Source organism: Cygnus olor, chromosome 8 (genome assembly GCF_009769625.2).
Source record: "Cygnus olor isolate bCygOlo1 chromosome 8, bCygOlo1.pri.v2, whole genome shotgun sequence".
Classification (NCBI taxonomy): domain Eukaryota; kingdom Metazoa; phylum Chordata; class Aves; order Anseriformes; family Anatidae; genus Cygnus; species Cygnus olor.
Genome location: NC_049176.1, coordinates 5,618,416 through 5,640,442, shown reverse-complemented (window position 1 = coordinate 5,640,442; position 22,027 = coordinate 5,618,416). Strand labels below are relative to the sequence as shown.

General features: G+C 46.8%; 1 protein-coding gene across 1 annotated transcript in view; it reads left to right on the top strand.

Moving 5' to 3' along the window:
* The first annotated feature begins 14,722 nt into the window (after nucleotides 1-14,722).
* Nucleotides 14,723-22,027, top strand: part of VAV3 (vav guanine nucleotide exchange factor 3) — a 167,980-nt gene continuing 160,675 nt past the window's right edge. Inside the window, exon 1 of the mRNA XM_040566157.1 lies at nucleotides 14,723-14,998. Within this exon, the coding sequence (XP_040422091.1) occupies nucleotides 14,786-14,998 (213 nt within the window). The 5' untranslated portion in view covers nucleotides 14,723-14,785. The remainder of the gene's footprint in view (nucleotides 14,999-22,027) is intronic.

The window sequence follows — 22,027 nt, the reverse complement described above, 5'->3', positions numbered from 1 at the left end:
TCTTTATTTTTCAGAACTAAGGTAGGAAAAAATGTGCTTTTTTATTATTTTTGTTTTCCCAAGCCAGGGGTGCAGCTGGAACACAGGTGGGTGTTGCTGTGTGACCATCCATTAGAAGTGCATGAGAAGCACAACAGAAATTCAGTTTCCTGGGTGCAGACATGAGCTAGGCAGAGGTGCATTGCTGCGCTGACTTGTTAGTGACCATAGACACCGTAGTGACAACTTTGCAGCAGTGGAGCTGTATTTTCACTTTTGTCCTCCTGTATGCTGCAGCTCCCCAGTGTGTCATTGTCACTGCCCTGCACGGGCAGAAGTTGTACCAGTGTTACAGTCAAGCAGTGACATTTTCTGTGCGTGAAAACCGTGTAAGCAACATTTCCATGGTGGAAAGAAATTGTGTCCAACACCAGGACTGAAGGAATTTCTCTAATAGCATCCACCAGGGAATTCAGGATGGGGGATCAAAGAAGGTATTGATAGCAAAAGGGCTGTGATGTTGTAGCATCGTTACATTGTATCAGCACTATGGAAGGTGATGTGACGATCAATAAACATCACTGAGGTGGCTCATTCTCCTTCCTTCCACGCACTGTCTGCATTGAGCTGGTATTAATAATAGCGAGCTTCCAATCTTGTCAGTGAGGAGAGCAAATCTCTGCAAGCAGGTTCAGCCATGCAAAGGGTAAAGGAACTGAGCAGATGAGCGAAAGGAGCCCTCGGAGCTGGCAGCCTAGTAATAGTGTTTGAGATAGTCTGACAAAGGTCACTGTACAGAGCAGCACTGCTCCTGCCCCTGAAGTTACGTGCTCACAAATACTTGTGTTTGTCACTGTGTTAGGGTAAGGACAGTACAACCTTCCTGTGAAAAGCACCGCATCCTATGTAAAATTTTATTTTATTTTATTTTATTTTGTTTTGTTTTGTTTTGTTTTGTTTTGTTTTGTTTTATTTATTTATTTTTTCTGTAATGGTAGAATTTCTTTGAGGTAAAAAGCAAACTGGTATCCAGGATCTGCTGGCTGAGACAGCAAAGCACACAGTATATATCATATTGCATTAACAGTTGTAATAGCTCTGTCATAGTAATTGTGGAGTAAATATAAACTTACATCTCCTGTGAATATGCAAAGTGTGTGCCCACAGGTAAAAGCAGGTGTTTCACATTGGCTAATAAACACATTCCCAAGCTGTTACTTCACTGTCATCTACACTGACCCCCCAAAATTCACATGTATAACATGCTTGTAAAAATGATCACGTTTGAGTCAGTAAAAGGAAAAGGATGCTGTATGAAACTGTAAAGTGCACATTAGTGTGCTCTCACACTGTAATAAACTAAATCTTCAAAGAATTTTAGCTACAAAAATAATCACAATATCGTAGGAAGGGGCATCACGTGTCTCTCCTCTGCTCACTAAGCACCAATATGCTCCTGGGTTATTTCTTTGTGGAAAATCTACAAATGCAGCACTCATTTCCTTTGTAGATATGCCTGCCACCCTTTATTCTTACACAGCTTCTGATGGTATCTAATGTGGTAAGAGCTGGTATCTCCTGAGGTGCACCTCCTTTATCTTCATCAATAGATTCCCTGAAATACCCAAAGATGCTAGTGGTGACAGCGAAAATAATAGTCTCCCTAAATTGAAAACAAGAACCTTTCATTCCTGATGTTTGGAGCACTCTTTCATTGTCGAGCCCAGCTCGGCTGCCCTGCATTTGGTGTCGGTGTCCGTGCCCAGGCAGAGGCTGTGCAGCCCCCCGAGGCCAGACACAGAGCTCCGACCGACCTCACGGTCTGCTCCTCAGGCAGCACTCCTTACCGCCTCGTTAGGTAACTGCTGGAAGTATCCAAATGGTCTTTTCTTTATGTGCACCATGGACTTTGCTTCATGAGTGTAGCTCTTGACGGTGACAGCCCTGGTAAGACCAGGAGGCCTGGCTGTGCGCTGGCGTGATGACAGTCAGTCTGTGCAGCCTCACAGCCAAAGGGCAGCGCCTAGGGACCAGGTACTGCCTCGGCGGCTTGGTCCTGAGCGACAATTGTCCCGACCTTGTATCCAGCAAGTCTCCTCCTGCCGGGGATTCAGGCCAGGCTGGCAATGGCCATCTGGCAAGCAGCAGCTCGTGCACGTCCTGGGAAAGATTTGGGAACCTGTGGGCGACGCGCAGGGGACATCCTGCCAAGGAAGATCTCACTGAGAAACGCTGCCTGTCCATAGCATGTCTTACTTCTGTAAATCTGGGGCATGGCTACGTCAGGAGATTTGCCTTCTGAGAAAGTTGAAGGCAGTCAGCCTGTAAGAAATACGCCAGCGTTTCCCCAGGACCAATGCAGCTACACGTTTTGTGCCTGCGTTGTTCACTCACCTCTGCCAGCTGTCTCTTGTTTATTTGGCTGTGCCTTTTTGGGAATGCTGATTGTCAGCTTGGGGATTTCTCTGGAGAAAATTTGCTGTGATTGTAGGACATCAGGAAACCTTTTATTTTTTTTATTTTTATATTTTTTTCCTGTGGAAAGATGAGGAAATTTGGCAAACACTGAATAGCATGCTCCAATCATTTGTAAGTGTGACTTTGAGTTTGTTTCCTTTCCCTAAGCTATTTATGCAGCACACGTTTGAAAGCAAGCTGTGAGTATTATGTAAAGAAATCTGCTAGCAGGCAATCTCCAGGAGGAGATCTAATATTTAATTTCAGGCAGGATCTGGCTGAAAGCAGATCACAGGAGGAATTGTTATACTACCCTGACTGACCTGAACCTGAAGCTTCCCAAGTCACAAAAAATTAGCGTTTAATGCTTGCATTTTCATGCTACATTTCTGCCGTGGTGAAAGGCATTTGCATGCATGGAACCAAATGAAACCCCCACTGTGTGATGTGAAATCATTTTTGTCATCAGCTGAGGAAACTCAGGTGAACATAAGGAGGGGCGAGGGGGCTGGCTGGAGCCTGCCAGCGCTTTAATTGCCATGAACCAGCGACTGCCCCATCCTGCTGGTGGGCTGTAGTGAAGCAGAGGGAGCAGCAGAAGGAGAGGAGGGGGCTGTGGTCACGTCTGCCCACTGCGGGGAACAGGAGTGAATTTAAGTTCTGTGTCTCTGGCTACAAATGCTTAATGTAGGAAGAGCATGAGCTTAATGTAGTGGGTGGGCGGCACGGTGCACCGATGTCTACCAGTGTCCTTGGGCTCATTGCACACTGCTCAGTTCACGTAGTCCAGCAAAGTCAAAAGAAGATAAAGGCTGCTATCGCCTTTCTCATTTTTGCATTGGCTCTGACGTTGTAAATAATACATTCCCTCAGGCTGCCATAGCCATCTCTCACAGCTAATGAAAAGCAATAGTGTCTCGTTTCAAAAAATCAATATTTTTGCATAAAAACTTAATTGTGACCTCAGCTGTGGTAAAGAAATTAGTAGTCCTCACGAGGTGTCCCCTCTTCACCCGGAAGGCAGGATGATCTTTCCCCAGGCAGCAGTTAGATTCCCTGAGCCCGGGGGCTGCAGCTGGCAGTGACAAAGTCTCCGATAGCCTGTGCAGTGCCGACAGCTCCACGCTCGGCCTGCAGGGAACAGATCTGCAGGCTTTGCTGTCCTGCCCGTGGAGACGGAGGGGACTTGTGCTGTCTCCAAATACACAGAGAATTTGACAACTGCTCTGAGTTTTCATCAGCACTGGGGCTGGACAAAATTCAGTATTTTGTGAGAAATCTCACAGCTAAGTGCATCCACGCAGAGAAAGCAAGAAGTAGCAGCTTTTATCTAAACCGATCGGAGCTGGCCCCATGATCTTTTCGCTTTGTCCCCTGCTGCTCGCCGTGCGTTGTGCTCACTCCCCTCCCTGCAGCCACGTGCCGACCCGCTGCTTTGGCTTCTCCGTTCACTTTGGCCTCAGGAGTGCCTTTCAGTTTGTGATAAGTCAGAGGGTAATCTCCCGTGCCTATCTCTGACACCAGCTTTTGCTTCTCAGTTTTTGGAAAGTCCTTTTTTCATCTCACTTATTTCTTTTTTTGCCTGGCTTCTTAGACTCCCAGAGCTGCCTTCTGTTACTGAATGCATGCAGGACTGCAGCGGTAGCAGTTCATAGCAGTTAGTACGACACGGGAATCTAACTGTGAAAACAATATCCATGAAGTTAGAGCTGGTTGCATGATTTGTTTTTTAATTGAAGTGTTTTTGAACATTTGCAATTACTGTATTCCAGTACCTAAAAGTAAAATTATTTCTGAGAAATCTCCCTTTTGAGTCGGTGTAACAGAGGAGGACACAACCTGATTAGAAGACAGAAGGCCAGCTAGGGCACATTTGCCCGGCTGAAGTCAAGTGTCAAAACTCAATCAACTTCACGGGGGCCAGGATTTCTCCCACAGAGGCGGCGCTGCTGCATCCAGGTGCCCCGATGGCCTGCCCTGGAGCTCTCTTGGCCATGCACCGCGGAGCTGGGCTGGGGGAGTGGGCTGGGGAGAGGCGGCAGGATCCAGCCCCACGCTGCACGCTGTGTTGTGGGACAGACGTGGGGACAGGTGCCCTGAGCCCGCATCCACCGGGCCTTACTGATCGGAGACCAGTGCGGCAGGCACACAGGTATGGTGGCTATAACCAGGAAGGAGATTTTCATTCAGCAGCAGGGAGAGCTGTATTTTGCCTCAGACTGACACTTTTAACCATCTGCTTAAAACCTTCCTGTTTCCTAACAGCTGTTTCCAACATGTTCTTTTTTTTTTTTTCCCTTTTAGAGTAATCATTATGTCGATCTTCCAGATTGTTTAAGGTGTCAAATGCAAGCGTGCTGTTCCAATAGCTAACAATTGCTATACGTTTGTGTTTGTTGGATTGGCTTCTGGTTAGCAAGTTTGTTGTTCTTAGCTGTAATTGCGATCTGTCAGTGGCTTTAGTCTCACTAAAGCATTATATCTGAGCTTAACTGCATTCCTGTAACTAATCCCAATTGGCCAATTTTAAAGGGATATAGTGACTTAAACTCATGCCTAGTATAACTACAGAAATTAGCACTTTTCACCAGGCATGAATGTATCTCAGTATTTAGAGTGCCCCTAACACACACAGAGGGGTTGTTAGCAGCAGGCCCAGGACACAGCAGTTGCAGGGCTGAGCAGCCACGTAGCTGCCTGTCCTCGAAGGTGCTGTGGGGATGCGCTCCCCCACCGGCCTCCTACATCCCCTCCTTGGCAGGAAAAGCCTCCAAAAAACCCACAGGTGCTGGGGGAGGTTGCCAAGGGGGAACCAAGATTTCTGTAAAATGCCATGAGCAGCTTATCCTGAAAACAGGGAGAAAGTTCAGACCCTTGCTTTCGCAGGCACTGAAATTCCAACACAAACTTAAACAAAGACACCTCTTATACCCCAAGGAATATTTTAGAAGTCTAGTTAATTCTAAATTAAACAGAAATGCGGGCCTCTTGCATGGTGAATGCTGCAACAGACTCACAGGCTCTGCCAGCCTCTCCAGTCCTGCATTTTTTGAGAGCTACCTGTTGAAAAATGTGACATCCAAAGGACGCTGTGGCTCAGCAGTGGGCTAATCCGTTATCTCGTCAAATACCATCCAGCAGTTTGCAGTGAAGACAAGGAAGAGTCTTCAGACTATCATGCTGTGCAATTTGAGGCTGACATCTGCTTAACTCTTTCCCTAAATGCTCGCAATGGCTGGCGGAGAGCAGCAGAGAGGAGCTGCTCCTGGGCACGGCTGCTGGCCCCAGACCCGGCTGCTGCTGCAGGATTTCTACACAGGGGCAGCAAAAGAAATGCTTTAAAGGGCAGTGAAAGGCCGTGCCAAATGTTTCCAGTGTTATTTCAATCCAGAAAGGGAGCTTTCTCACTTAGATCTATGCAATCCAACTTTTCCGCACTCTAATTTTGGAGAAAATTGTGTTAATGTGGTCATACTATCGTTTCCTTATATTTAATTGCAGAGGAAAATGACACTGTAAGCGTGGCATTGTATATGCCCATTTATTTTGAGCCCTTTCCTCTAAAAAAAATGAATTTCTAAGTTCTCTCTCTTGCCTTTGGCCACCCAGTGGGGTTTCTGAGACTTGGGTTGGGATCTCAGAAACAGAAACTGCAGTCCAAGGCAGCCTTTGGGCAACTTTGCAGCCAAACAGCAAATAGTTATAGTTATCAGCTGTGCTAAAAGGACAACGCATTTCAGTGCCCCATACTTCTGTCTTTTCAGATTCATGGCAGACTCTTTGCGTACTCGCCACCTGCAAACAGCAACTGGTGAATGATCAAATGATCACCAGCATTATTCGTGCTGTCCCCTACTGCAGGGAAAGTCACAACCAGTGAAGCTAAAGGCACTGATTATCAGTGTACTACGCATAGTGCAGAGTGATACTGGATCAGTCAGTACAAACCATTATGTAGTAGCATTTATAACACAAGAAGCATTTGGAGAAAAAACAAACAAACAAACAAAAAACACTTTATTTTTCTACGAAGATGATATGTCAAGCTAGCAGGGCTGACACATTGGTACAAGATTTGCCAGCACCTTGATTAACTCATCTAATAACCTTGTGTGAGACCAGTGAAGTCTCTGTATGTGCACATCTTCCTTTTCTTGGCAGTCTATCACTGTATCACATAGCCCAAACCACTCCAAGAGGATCCTTCAGTCAAGAAGTTCAAGCTAACCTGTGCTCTCCCAGCCACCCAAGAGGGCTGTCCTCAGACCACCAGGAACCTCGGTGAGTTCGGCTGGCTTAGCACAGCTGGCCGTGAACGCAGGCTGGGCCACCTGGCTACTATTAATCTCCCAGGAGACTAAATACTGGCTTCTGGGGCTGGCTGCTGTTTTGCCCAGCCTCTGGGGTGGGTGCTTGGTGGTTGGTCACTGTGTTCCTGTCCTGGCCTTGGATCCAGCACAATGCCTTGACTGCCAGACCTTTGCCTGCATCTGCCCTTTGGTGCCTCCCTGGGAAATAGGGAAAAGCCAACAACTCAAGTGCTATAATCCTGCCTGTGTTTGTTTGTTTATGCAACTTCATTGTAAATCCAAGGAAGCAGGTAATGTAGCTGCAGATACTTGTGAAAGGAATTAGCAGGTACAACTCTGCAGAATTTGGGCTTGGAGGACAGGAAAACACTGTGCGATGGTAGCATCGGCTTTTGCTGCAGCTCTGGCAGCCTTTGCAGAAGATTAGTTCCTGCTGGTTGTACCTGTGTCCTTCTGTCGCTTGCTGGCACGTTGTTATTCCTTTGCTTTGTAATATTGGCGTGGGTTCATCTAATTTGGATATGTAACCTTTTGATATCATATCATAGATTCTTTTTTTTCTTTTAATTGCATTTAAAATTGTGCCAAGGTCCTGTGTGGTGGGCATCCACAGAGGCTGAGGGAAGTGCTGGTACCTGGGTGCTGTAAGCTTTCCCTGTTTGAGCGTCACGTACAAGATGCAATGTCATAAGAAGGGCTGGCTGCAGGAAATGTGGAAGAACAAAAAGGGGAGGAAGGCTCAGTGGTGCTTGGAAAGGGCATTTTCTCAATTTTGTCTACTAAATCAGCTCTGTAGTAGATAGAGCTGTTATGCTTCTGTCATTGGGTGGCCATACCTTTGTCTTTGCCTGTTGCTTGTATTATCTTGTCATGCTCTTTAAGGCAGCTTGTGTCTATATGTTATTCCCTGTGCTTTCAGAATAACCTGCGTTGTGTCAGGGAGTATTGCCTCTTTCCCCCCTGCCAGAAACCAGTTTTTTTCTGAGAGCTGTTCTCTGGCACTCCTCACTCTTCTGTAGGTGAGATAATAGCCTACAGAGCGCCTGGGTCTACACAGGTTTTTTAGCAAGCAGGAGGTAGCTGTTGCTCCTTTTGGAGCCAGTAATGAACCTTCACTCCTACCTGAGTCCTGGTACAGTGCTAAGGGCACTATAAGAAAAAAGACGTGGGAGGGTGTAATAGTTTTACAACTTGCCAGACTTCACTTGGACTTCAGATGGGTAATGCTTTATGTTGGCAGATGCCTGCCACTATTTTTGATATGGTGAGAGCAGCATATCTTGGTTCTGACACTATTCCATGTGACAGTCCTGAACTGAAACCTTTGTTTCTAAATCATCACTTCACATGGATAGTTTTATCTTGAGCAATATTTCTCAACCAGGGTTGGGGAAGTTTTGATATCAGCATAGTGGGTGGGACTCGATGGCCATGAGATAAAAGACACTTTTTGTCTGTTGCTGTCACTGTGGGAGCGGGGTCTAAAACTGAACTTGCAGAAATGGAAGTTCAACACACTCAGAGGCCAGTTTTCAAGATTTGTATCTTGTTCTTGTGGTGGCTTATTCTTCTGAACTGTAGGCCAGGGTTAATGGCATCGATTAGGTGCAGGCCCTAGCCTAGTGCCGTTGTCCCTGGTAGTGCAAATGCCACCCTATGGACTGAATAAGGAGCCCCCGAGTTCTTCAGCCTCTGCTGATCTGCAGTCTAGCACTGGCCCAGGTTCATTAGATGAGCAGTGCCCAAGTACACTTGTTATGAGAGACTAACAAAGTAGGTAGCAGTGTGTTCTGAAATATTTATATTCTTTATTCCTGAGGAGAGACAAGCACAGGAAACATTAGAGGTGAAGCTGTGCTGCCTACTGAAGTGTTTAGAAATACTTTGCCTGCTGACATCTCTAAAAATAAATTCTGCAGTTTTGCAGTTAAAAATCATTAATATATTTGACTTGTGAGCATAAAAGGAAACTTTCATTTGCCAAACATAGATTAGTATGTAAATAAAGGCCTAACACTGTAGGTGGAATAACTGGAACAGTGTCTTTGAGATTATATGTGACTGCCCTATTTACTATAGTTGTTAGCACAGCGTGAGATTAGAGACTAGTGGTGAACTTTGACTGTAGGATATAAAAAACTCAATTGCCTAATACTATTAACTTTGAAATAATATTCTATTAGCAATAGAGTTATAAACATTGCTTCAAATATTCTTTTGCTCTTTGAGTAGACGTTTCATGCATGGTGCTTTTCAGATTTTTTCCAAGCTTTAGGTAGAAACTTTTGTTTTCCTGGACCTTTTTATATTCAGATCTCTTCCAGCAATTGATGCTTTCATCCAAAGCTGCAGGAAAATCTTCCTGGATTTGGGGTTCTGAACAAACTATGGAAACAAACAAAAACTATTTTTCCTTGCTTTAGGGCTTACTTCCTGCTAATCTGTAGCATTCTGCACTCATATCTCAGTTACACGTACCTGAACACCTTGACCTTTCATAAAAATATCACTTTCTTGTCATCTGGGACTGTGAGAAGTACATTTGTCTACATCTCCTCCTATCTTTAGTGAAAAGAGGTGTTTTCACCATCCTGTAACCCTGTCATCTGATCTGATTTTGTATTTAAAAACATCATCAGACTGTTGAGAACAACTTATGGAAGACAAGCAATGGAGGTAAAATAGGGGAAGGGGTAAGAAATGGGAATATTGTTTAGAGGCATCAGTGAAGTCAGAGGAGATAGAGATGGACCTACTAAGACATAGGGAAGGTGACGATTTTCTTTACTGCTTCAAGTTGCTTGGATTCTTAAGACACCAGCCTTTTGATATTTTGGTCAAAAATGTTGTAAAGTACTACATAACAAATTTTTTTTTTTCTAACTTTGTTTTCCTTATAAAATTCATGACCGCATGTTGACAGTTACATTTCACCCATTTCAGCTCAGATGACATACCATTGTTCCTTTTGTATGAATGGTTTTTAGAAAGGTGAAGTTTTGGCTTCTAGAAATCAAATGTTGTGTATTAGGAATAGAACAAAAGATTCTGGACCCATTGAAATCAAGCTTCTGTTGACTTCAGTGGAAAGCAGATTTCTGGCAGGGGAAGTAGAGTTGAAGGCAATGTCTTCAGATGATTGGTAGGTAGCTGTTAGATCTAGGCAGCCCACGTGACTCCTTCAACACTTCAACATTGACTGGTTTAGATGGATCTTCCCTTGCATACTTATAGGTTTCTCAAACATTCAAATGCATTTTGAGTATCCAGGCAATTTTGTAATAAAACCAGTATCTTGGTGTTCATCTGGTGTCAGATGGCATTGACAGTTCCTCCTAGTTCATAACTATTTACATGTTTACACATGTTGACTGACTGCATCTTTCAGGTCTCTACTGAAAAGTGAATTCAATACCAGCTCTTGTTCTGCTCAGTTCCATGCATCCTTTCATCTTATTGTTTTATTTGTTATTGTTCTTTGTTTTCAGTGTTTCATTTAGATTTCAAGTCACTATTCTTTCCGTGCAAACTTGAAGTCTTTTTAAAGCAATGTATAGTGCTTTGCTGAAATTCAGATATTGATTTAGAATGTTTATTTTTCTGAAAGTCTCCGATTAGTGTAAGACTTTTCATGATAAGACAATTAAAAATTAATAATCAATTAAATAATTAACAATCAAGCAGCACTGCTTTTCTTTCTGCCACAAAGTTTCTGCAGTAGTTCTGAGACTGGAGCCGGTCACAGTTGGATACAGCCTGGTGCACCTGGGAGATCCTGATCAACATTCATTTAAGTGGCAGGCAAATTATTGAAGAATGCTGGTCAGCGATCTTACCCTCATTTACTTTTACTGCAAGATGAGCAGGCTACTTAAGAAATGCTGGAGTCTGTCCACCTCCTGATTATTCACTTCAAGCCAAAAAGAGCATGGTTCAAGGGAAGTTTCTGGCCAGGAGCCACATTAGCCCGGCGCGTTTTCAAGCAGGATAACGATACAAGTGTCTGAGACAAAGGCTGTATATTTCTGTTCTCTTGCAAACTGCATGTAACTGAATTTTCTTACTAGTATAATTAAGTGGATCTAATTGAGACATGCTGAGCATGAGCTCACTGCTGGCTCAGCTGGCACGCAGGCATTTAGTACCCACAAACGAGGGCAGTGCTTCACTTCAGCTTGCCCAGCTTTCTCTGGGTTATTCAAAAATGCACTTGAGCTATTGTCAGAGGACAGGAAAACTTTAAGAGCCAGAAATGATAAAGCTTATAAAACTAATTGAGTTCCTCTCAATAAAGTAACAAGAAAGGAGCTGGAGTCGCACCTTCACCGGATGCAGCACAGGGTAAAGAGTAAAAGCAACAAATTTATGATGTCTCCAGCAAAGAGACAGTTCTCTCTTGGAAGGAGAGAAAAAACATGCAAGAGTTCTTTCTGTGTGCATTTTGTTGTACAATTCTTCAGACTTGCTGCTCTTTAATAGTTTTTTTTATTTTTATGTAGTTGACTGGAAGTATTTTGAATGCAGGAATGCAAGTCCTTAATGTTGCTGGTTTTGTTTTAAGAATCTGAAGATGAACTAATTCAGTGAATGGTTTCCTGATGTGTTAAGGGGGGGAAGAAGGTATGTAAAATAATTTGAGCTCTTTTGAGCAACCTAAACTGAGACCTCCATGTTAGGTTTGAGCGTCAGTCTGTTCTAGTGGAGGGAATGGGCTGAGGTGACTTTTAAACTGGGCTCTCTATCCATCTGGAGCACCCTCCAACTGGGCAATTTTTGGAGTATGAGGAGGAAGCCAGGATGCAAATAAATCGAATTTCCAGTATGTCTCAGTATGTCTTCAGCAGGTGGTTCATCTGAAGTACTTGATATTTTAGTTATGGTGGTGTTTTTTTTTTTTCACATTTGTTAACAGCAAAAATTGTCAATGTCAAAGTAGCTCTTGGACCCAAACAAATTCAGGATTAATTCAAAAATCAAACACCCTTCAATAAATGATTGTGGGCAATGTAGGATGGTGAGGAAGGTTGGGAGAAGTACTGCAAGAGGAAAGGGAATGTGTGCCTATACATCCACTGTGTCAGCAGTGAGCATCTGCTCTACCAAGGCTGTGCTGACCATGAATTTCACCTGTTTGCCCCTTCTGTTTGACCCTTCCCTCCTTTCAAGCGCACAACTTCTTGCAGAGCTGGTTTTCTTGAGTTTATGTAGAAACATGGATTCTTCTCTGTGTGAGTCTCCAGTAAGCTTCAAGGTGTCCTTGTTGGTAAGCTATGCTCAGTGCAGGTGTGGACAGCCAAATGCTTCCCACAAAAGAGTTTCCTCCACTTAAGTGCACAAGTGGTTACTTCAGTGATTGTTTTTATTATTCCCCTTTCAATGCATTCACGTTGCCATTACTAAGCATGGCCAGCTACATAATCTTAATATATCTGCAGGAATGGCACTTGGTCGATATGTTTTCGTTCCTCTGCTGTATTTTGTATTTTGAATGTAATTTAGTTCTTACGCTTCAGTGTAACAGCCTATGACCTACAAACAATTTAAAACCCCAGAATAGGTTTATAAGATGTCTGCTTCCACATACTGCTTTTAAAGCCTACAAATTCTAGTGATAGGAAGCTTGGATTAAGGAATGGTGGATTGCTCCTAATAAACCATGTAAAATGATTTTATCAATTTGAGAAACTTGCCTGAAGTGTATTTTTTTTTCTGTTTATAAATCAGAATGGTGCTTGCTTTTCTGTACTTCTGCAAAAGCATCCCAACAGCTTATGCTGCCTTGAGTGTGCTGCTGTATCACTGATCCGGCTGCAGGCAGCTGAAGTGGGGGTGTAGATAACAGTGCTGATGTTTTCTGTTTCTTTCATTTATTTACTTTGCTGCCTTTTGCGTTGGCTTTAGCGTTATGTATGTCCTCAGTCTGAGTGGGGATAGCTCCTGGGCACCACCAAATTTTTTATTCACGAGCCATTTTGTGTTTAACTTGTTGCAGATTAAAAAAAAAAGTCTTACTACGAGACAGTGCTTTGTTGTATTCTTGATCAAACTGCTCTGATGTTCAATCTGTTGGGCGGTGATAACCAAATGATCTCAGGTAGTTAACTTCAGTCCTGTTTGATGTCAGGAAGGAACTGAGTTGTCTCTAATTCTGCCTGGCTGTGGGTGGTCCAGCTCTGTGCCTCCTGTTGATGATTTGCAAGCTCACCTGCTGCCCAGGAGCTGTGGCACAGGTGGGCTCGGCCGAGGGAGCCACTGGGATCGGGGCAGGGGAACTGCAGACACCACCCACACGGGGGTCGTGCTCTCCAGGGCGCACGCAGGTTATTCTGAAGATTTGAAGCTCAGCTGCACTGCCACTGATACTTTGGATTGAGGATCCCTCTTCTTGCTCACACAAAACCCTCTCACTGCTACATCAGGTTTGTGTTGTGCGAAAGGGGGTTTCTGCTCTGACCGGCCTGGCCTGTGTGGAGCAGCTGAGTGAGCTCCCTGCGCGCTCGGTCAGAGCTGGGGACATCTTGGGGAGCAGGCTAGCTGCTGGTGGCTCTGTGCCTCCCTAGTGAGGAACCAAACAGTGCCCCATGTCCTGCAGCAGCTGTTGTGCCTTCTAATTAGTGGCAAGTCACACCTAGCTGATGTGTTGTCTGCTGGGTGACTGCACAGGTGTCGTGGGTGGTGGATCCCACTGGTTCGTCTGCTTCTGGGGGGAGCTGCCCTACAGCGTGGTGGGCAGACCTCCATGCCCAATCCAGGGTTAACAGCATGTTCTACTGGGGAAAATCAGAATCATTAAGGTTGGAAAAGACCTCCAAGATCATCTGGTCCAACCATCACACTACCACCAATGTCACCCACTAAACCAGGTCCCTAAGCACCACGTCCAACCTTTCCTTAAACAACCCCCAGGGATGGCGACGCCACCACTTTCCTTGGCAACCTGTTCCAATGCCTGACTGCTCTTTCTGGGAAGAAATGTCTCCTAATTTCCAAAATAAATCTCCCCTGTTGCAACTTGAGGCCGTTCCATCTAGTCCTATCACTAGTTACCTGTGAGAAGAGGCCGACCCCCAGCTCCCCACACCTTCCTTTCAGGTAGTTGTAGAGAGCAATAAGGTCTCCCCTGAGCCTCCTCTTCTCCAGACTAAACAAACCCAGTTCCCTCGGCTGCTCCTCACAGGACTTGTGTTCCAGGCCCTTCACCAGCTTCGTAGCCCTGCTCTGGACACGCTCCAGGGCCTCGATGTCCTTCTTGTAGTGAGGAGCTCAAAGCTGAACACAGCACTCAAGGTGCGGCCTCACCAGAGCAGAGTACAGGGGAACGATCACCACCCTGCTCCTGCTGGCTACACTATTCCTGATACAAGCCAGGATCTTGATGAAAATGTCTGGAACAACAGGCCTGTCACTCGCAGAAAAGGTGAAGCAGCATTTTAAAACAGCTGAAATATACAGATGGGCTGTTAGGCCTCAGCTTTTGAAATCCATTCCCAGAAATATTATATTAATTCTTGAAGAAATTATTAAGAGCTTTTGTGGGGTTAGTTTGCTCAGAAAGCGCTAAGTGTCAGGCTTTTAAGGGAGGAGGCATGAAAATGAGGGATAGCTGTGGATAATCATGTTTGTGTTCTGCTGTTGGAAGGCTTTCTCACACTGGATTGTTTTTTTTCCTCAGAGTGGCACATTAATAATACTTGAAGCGTTTTCTGGTTATTAAAAAAAGCCTTTTAATAGAAAAGGGAAGATGTTTTGTATCCTATTAAGAGACTCCTTTCTGAGAAGTCCCCAGCGCTGCTGGAGGAGGGCAGCGCTGGCTTTTGACACGGAGATGGGGAGAGCTCTGCGCGCCGCCAACTTCATTTTTTGCCATTTCCACTCGAGGCCGAGCCCTGCCGCTGCCCGAGCGCCTCCTGGAGCCCGGGGGGGCGGTGGGGCCCGGTGCCGGGTGGGCTCCGCCCGGCGGGGGCGGTCCCGGGGCGGAGCGGGGCGGTGGGAGCGGGCCGGCACCGGGAGGGCGCCGCGGGGCCCGGGGCGGCCGCAGCATGGCCGGGATGGAGCCGTGGAAGCAGTGCGGGCAGTGGCTGATCAGCTGCAAGGTGCTGCCGCCCAACCACCGGGTCACCTGGGACACGGCACAGGTCTTCGACCTGGCGCAGACGCTGCGCGACGGCGTGCTGCTCTGCCAGCTGCTCAACAACCTGCGCGGCCACTCCATCAACCTCAAGGAGATCAACCTGCGCCCGCAGATGTCCCAGGTGCGGCCGGGGGGCTTGGGGGTCCCGGGGCTGCCTTCGTTCCCCCCGCCACCCCCCCCGTGGCGGGAGAGCCGGGCGCTGCCCGCCCCCGCCGTGGGGAAGGACGGGGGGTAAGGCTCCTGTGCCCCCCGGTGCCTAAGGCGGGCAGTCCGCAGAGCATCCCCGCCTCCCTAATTCCTCCGGGCCGACCCCGGGCCGTGCGTGCGGGGGGCGCTGAGGGCTGCGGGGCGGGGAGGCAGCCTGCCTGCCCCCGGGCCGGGCGGGGGACGGGGCTGCGGCACGGCGGGGGCGGCCTCCGGGGCGCGCCTTGGCCTCGGGGCCTCCCCGGCCTCGGCCTCAGCCTCCGCGGGCGGAGGTCGGAGCGGAGCCGGGGGGCCCTGGCTCTGCCGCCCGGGGGTCGGGGCGCACGGCGGCTCCCCGGGCGGCCGCTGCCGGGTGCCTTGTTAGGTAGGAGCCGGGCTTTGTGGCTGTCTCGAAGCCGGTCTCGGGTGCCGAGATGAGGGGATGCTGGTAATTCAGGGAGAGGAGGCTTCTGCGGGGCTTCCTGCGGAGGCATCGCGCACACCTATGGCGCTGCTGAGAGCGGGGACGCGAGCAGATGGCTGGGGGGGACTGAACTTGGAAGTCTTTGGTGTGCTTTGAAACAGCCAGCACGCTGTAACAGCTCACATTGGTAACTCTCCTTCCCGTACGTGTAAAAGCATTCATGGCTAGGACGCCAGCAAAAAGCATTTTGTACTTCTAGGAGGAACGTTCTTTGTCTGTGTTTACCCACAGTGTTAGTTATCTTCTGGCTTGTTAATTCCCTTTTCTGACATCTGCACTTTACCACTGCAGTGCCATTTTCTGTCAGTGTAAAAGGGGAAAAAAAGCGTCAGGCGCTTCAGCCGGTCGGGGCAAAAGCTGCCAGGCCACGGTGCTGGGTTTGGGCGGCAGGACGGGTATCCCAGCCCCACGGAGAGCTGCCGTGCCTCCTGGGCTTGGGCACATGGGGCTGGTACTTGAGCAGGGCGATGGACGTGAATGGAATGAATCTGGGGAAGTTCTCACGTGCTGTGCACTGTTCCAACCCCGTGAGGGAATCAGGACTTGATAAACTGTGCCAGAGCCTTGGTTTGTGTCTTCGTTATGGTTAGATTGCTGCCAAAGTGACCCTTTTTCACCTGAGCTTGCAGAGCTATATTTGCATATGAACTGTTGGACGTGGTTTCCTGCCCTGTTTATAATGGACAAAAGGTGGCCTCACGATATTACCGAGCATTATTTGGATAGCTAATTGAATCAACTGCAATTAGAGGTTAATGCTACTTGCCTGGGCCAACATCACTTAATTTTATTTTTGATGAATAAAAGTTGTGGCGGTCTGCTTCTGCTTCTTTTGAGTATCAAGACATTTTGTCTTCCTTGATTAGAGCACATTGAGAATTGTTAAAGTTCGTATTTACTTCTTTGAGCTTTTGAACTATGGCTTGTAGTTGGAGATCTTGGATTATTTATGATGCATAGCTTGAACTTGAGCTCTATATGTGCATAGCGTGGACACTGACACTTCCCCGGCCCCAACATCTGCCCCCTTGCCTGCTGAGTGCCCGAGGAACCTGCGCTCCGTGGTGCTGCCGGCTGCTCTCGCCAGGGGTGTGTTTCTGCCCTGCGCTGCTTCTACCTTTGCAAGCAGGGAACTGTTGCTGGATCAAAACCTGTAGTGGCTAAGCCTGCCTTCCTGTTACCTTCGTCTTCTGTGAGATCAAGGTTTGTTGATCTTTGTGAGGTTCTGGGGGGTTTAATGAAAAGTCTCTTGGAGGAGGTACTTTTTGCTGGAAAGAATCGTTCTGGGAGAATTTCAGATATTGTCACTAAAAATGTAGTTGGAGTGAATTCGGCAGGTTTGCTTGTAGTTTGCTGCTGAGACTGTAAAGACAGCTTAGCAATAACTTATGCTGACTCTCAGAGGCTTAAGATGATTGATTTTGAGCTACTGGGTTGTGCAGAGCTGAGCCTTAGTGATTTTTGTCAGAATAACACCTGTCAATAAACTGTCGTGTTGGTGTACCGTAGGATACTCAGGGGCATGTAGAAACACTAGGTAATGCTCTGTTCCTTGTGAGGCAGTGATTTATGGGCACTGGAGGCATGGGGTGCCAGAGCAGATGTGGCATTGGGATGCAAATGGTCCCAGCCTCTGATCAGGTAGCCTGCTTGAATGTGCTGCCGCTTCCGTACTGCTTAGCTGAGCTGTTTGAACCTCGCGTGGCCCTTCCGTGCGGTCTTCTAAAATTGAGCTATGGTTTCCCTCCACCATGATCCGATGCTGTGTGTGCTGCGCAGTCTTAGAACAGTCAGGGGATTCTTGCAGCAGTTTTTGAGCAATAAAACCAGAGAATGAGAGGGTGGATGAATGCTCCACGAATGGGTCTCATGGGAGGTAGACTGCCTGATTTGTGCCTTAGCTTGTACTGCTGCTGACATTTATCAGGCCTTTCTGTGTGAACCAAGTTTTCATGGCTCGGGGGCTAGTTCTGAAGTCACCAGCACTGAAGAACAGGAAAGCGCGTGGTGCTGCCCCAGGCGGGCCAGGGAGTAGGCGCTAGCTCTGACGGGAGAGCCGAGTCTCTTCCATTTCGTTACATGTTTATTTTGTTTCAGAGTGAATGTGGCAGATCAGATGTCTGTAATGCTCATCAGCGCTGCTCTGTAGATCCTGGTAACGCATTAAAAGCTACATCTGAAGTGCAGAGGCTTGTGCTTGCTGTTGTTTCTGCAGAGGCTGCCTTCTCGCTGGGGGGGGCCTCGTGCGGGGAACAGTAGCCCTGCTGAGCTGCTGTCGGTGCTAAGGGCAGGGGGCAGGAGAAACAGGCTTGTGGTGCCCGATATTGCTGCACAGACACGTGCCTGACCTAAAGGCCAGGTGGGTATGGTCTGTTTTATGGTCTGGCCAAGGCAGGAACTGCATGTCTTGTGCCACCACCAGCCACGCACTTTGTCACAGCTGTCCCTCAGGGGTGGTCTGTTTGATGCACCTGAAAGCCGTGGATTCAGCCCCTCTGCCTGCTCGAGATAATGCCTGTGTAACAGAAGTGTCGCCGTGGTTCTAGATGGCAAAACAAGGGATTTAGAAGCTATTTGGATGTTGGCTGTTGCTGCCTGCGTTTCTATGTTTGTGACAATACATTTGGTTACTACAAGTTGTCCTTTGAAGAACAAAGCTGACTGAGTCAGTTATGCAGAAAGCAAGCCTCAGGTGGGAAAGCCAGAACCTCGCCTTCGTGAAGGAGTTGTTTGCTTCAACAAGCAAGTTGTTGCTTCAGTTGAGCAGGGTTGTTGCTGTGCTAATGGATCTCCCACCGCTGGGTCTCCAGCTGAACGCTGCCTGCCTTCTGCCTTAGAAGCTGGCGTGGCACAGTGCTTGGTTGTGTGTGAAAAATGGCATGTGGGCTGTGTGTGAGAATGGGAGCTGCTGGCTTCAGGGACTTTCTCATCCATTTTTTTCACCATGACTGAGAAGAACAGCAGCGCGTGGCCTCTAGCAAAAGCTCGTGTCAGGGCTGCAGAGCACTTCACTGTCTGACCTCTGAAGGGCTCTAGCACCACGAGTTGTCATTTCCGTCCAGTGCGTGTGCAATCAGCGAAGGTAATTCTGAAGACAGATCACATAATGTCTTCTGGGCTTGAAAACCAATTATAGGGGAGTCTGATTGAGACCTGAGAGCTGGTAGTGGCCTTCCTTTCTGGGATTGTGAAAGCAGTCCTTACTGCAGGCATGCTCTTTACCATGTGAAGAGTGAAACAGCCAGCAGGAAGGGAGCTGGAAGAGGGAATGTGCTAAACAGGTTGCTGAGACATGAGCGGCATGCTGCTGCGTGGCCAGGCTTCCCCTGAAGCGCAGCACGAGTGCTGGGTGACGGTGAGACGAGGATGGAGCTGCGGCGTCTTCTGTGGGAGCTGTTCACTGCAGCCAGTCACTGTGCCCAGATGCCTCTTCGTGGATAACGTAGGCTGGGGAAAATAACAGAAATAGAAGTGATCCATAACAGAGAGTACTAATCCTAATGTTTCATCTTGATCATACAAGAACTTGAATAATTTATCAACAGAAATTTAAAACCTAAATCAGCGGATTACAATGGATTTGCAGAAGATGTCATCTGTTCAATGCTTATCTTCTATCTTTAATACTTTGTAAACTAGTTTTGAAATAGTTTTTACAAGGCATTTAGTTAGCTTATGAGAGATTGCTCAACAGGAAAACTGCACTTAGTGCAATACTGGCATGGGAGTTCACTAAAGGAGATGTTGACATAGGTTAAATATGAAAAATAACTATTTCCTATTGTTCTAATAAAAATAAACAAAACGTCCCTCAGTTTGTATTACAAGTTCAAATGTCTTCTAATTTTAGGGAATTATTTATTTGATGTGACCATGTAGTGCAAGAAAGTTCATGATCGTTGTATCTGTGTGATGTTTTTGGGTGGCATCTGAGCACTGAGAAAAAGCCACTTGCTTTTTTATTCCAAATCTTGGCCTAGGAGAGCATGTCAAGTATCGGGTATCAAACGTCGCTTATCACGTGTGAAGGAGCAAACTGGAAGCATCTCTTGACTCTGCGCCACCAGTTTGTGAATCCCTGCCTGAAAGGCAGGCTGGGGTGTAAGTGGATTTGCTGACCTCGGCGCGTGAGGATGCGACTTATGGCTGGGCTCCGGGGGGGGACCAGAAGAGCTGAGTGAGAAAATAGAAAAGATCCAGAGTGGTGCTTGTGCCCTTCCAGGAGTCACGGGGTGTCACTCTGTTTTCCTGGGGCAGAGAGATCTTATAGAGACAGCTGGCGTGCAAGATAACAAGCAAACACACAGTGAGAGTTATGGTAGCAGCTAGCTTATTGAGTTAAGGAAGGCCCACAAAGATGCATTTTGATTAAGAGAGTTGTTCTGAAACTGCCAAACCTCTTGGGCTTGAACAACAATCTGTGAACTGGTTCCATTTTTATAGGTAATAAGAGTGGGAGTAAAACAAAACAAACGCCTTGGAGCTATTTAAAACTGTATGTTCAGTGTAATTGGTTTCATTTTTTTGAACTTTTCAACCTTTTCAATCTATTTGCTTCTTTGTTGGTACATCAGCCCACTTAATGTCTTTAACAGTTGACCTTATTTCAATGATTCATCTGAAGGAGAACTGTTATCCATAGGGGATATATGTTATCCATAGGGGATATATGTTACACACATATGATACATACATATGTGCATCTTCTGCAGGTTGGACTTGGTAAATAAGATATTTTGAACAAATATCTCCTCAAAGCAAAACCTTAACACGGCCTCTGTTTTGTGCTAAGAAAAGCACTGACAGAAAGCGAGTGACCCAGTTTTTGTAGGTAGTTCTGCTTACCTTAAGATGGAGAAAATAATATTTGAAAACTGCCATAATATTTTTTGGTTCAGGTTGATTATTTTTGGTTGCGGGGGGAAGGGAAGACTGCAGATGTGCTATATTTGTATTGTAAAGCTTATTTATATGCTATATTTATCTAAGAGGTATTACATGCAGAATATGCATCTTGCCAAGAATTGTCTAAAATGTCACCTCCTGCACAAAGTTTTAGTGGGCTGGGAGCTGTGTAATGCATTAATAGGAAAGATATTCGTACTGGTTTCTTCTCAGAGATGCTGTAATGTTGGTTATCAGCAGATAATTGCACTCAGTGTCTGTGCGTGGCGTGCTGCTCTGTCATGGGGGAGAAGCCAAGTTATTTCCTTGTGACAAAGGTGGGGTGCCTGTGGTAGTGGGAAGAAGGACTGTTTAGGAGAAGAAAAGAATCAATATAAAGCGCTCAAGGGGAGAGAGAAAGGGTGTATAAGAAGTAGGAGGAAGCAATGAGAAGAAACTAGTATGCACTGGAGAGAATGGTCAGGAAGAGCTGGGAGATGGATCTAAAGGTGTATCAGCCTGTGAGATGCTTTGGGATGTTGAGAGAGGACTGAAAGTAGGATTTAAGATTTATGCCTCGTTAAATGCAGAAAACCAGTCTTGGCTATGCCGTGTTGTTCTGTAATGATAGCGGGATCATCGTTCAGTGACGGCATGCTGCTTCGCTCTGTAACGTGCTGCCTTGGCTCTGCCATGTCCAGGAGGCTGTCACCGGACTGCAGCACTGGGTGTCGGGGTGCCTTAGTACAGCTTGTGCCTGGGCAAGATAAAGGGTCGTGGATTTCTCGTCCTCGTCCTTCCCCTCTGCTTTGAGGGTCAAAAGAGTTTAATAAATTGTAGGTGTAAAGATTAAATTGAATGGTAAAGAGGGCAGTGCGGAGGGTAGGAGGGAAAGGGCTGCAGGGTGAGAGGCTGCAGCTCCTGGCGCGCTGAGCTGAGCGAGGGCGGCGTTAGTGAGGAGGGCTGGTGGCAGCAGCTACGAGCTGGTAAGGCATGGGCAGGGAGGGCTCCCAGGACCACTGCTTGTGTGTGGCGAAGGAGCTGGGCAGGGGAAGAGAGTGTCCTCTGCTGGGGTGGTGCTGGCTGCCTGAGGGGTTCAGGGAGTCTGCTGCAGTCAGCTCCTGCGTGCCGAGAAAGAGGGGGCTCGTGGCCGGACGCAGGCAGGGAGGTCCTGGCTCGTGCCCTGCGTTGCGTGGGGACCTCTGAGTACAGAGGAAGATGTATTGGTTTGTTCCGTCACTGGCAGTCTTACCTTGAAGTTTATTTATTGCCTGATACTCTGTAAGGGGTCAGTTTTTGAATTTGCTCCTCCCAATGCTAAGGTTGTAGTTCTTCAAACAAACACAACCAACGACTCCCCTGCACCAAAAACCTTTGATTTTTTTTTTTAAATTCCCTTCCTATTGCTCCAAAGCAGCATCATAGTACTTCCATATTATTCCATAATATTCCACAATAGTGTTTCCCATTACCCTATACTGTGTTATTTCAGCACTTCAGAAATTGTTTCACAAGGAAAAGTATGAATTGATGTATACTTTGGCAAAATGTCTATCATTTTTTTCCCTGTGCTTTCCAGTTCACTCAGCATCATCTGGA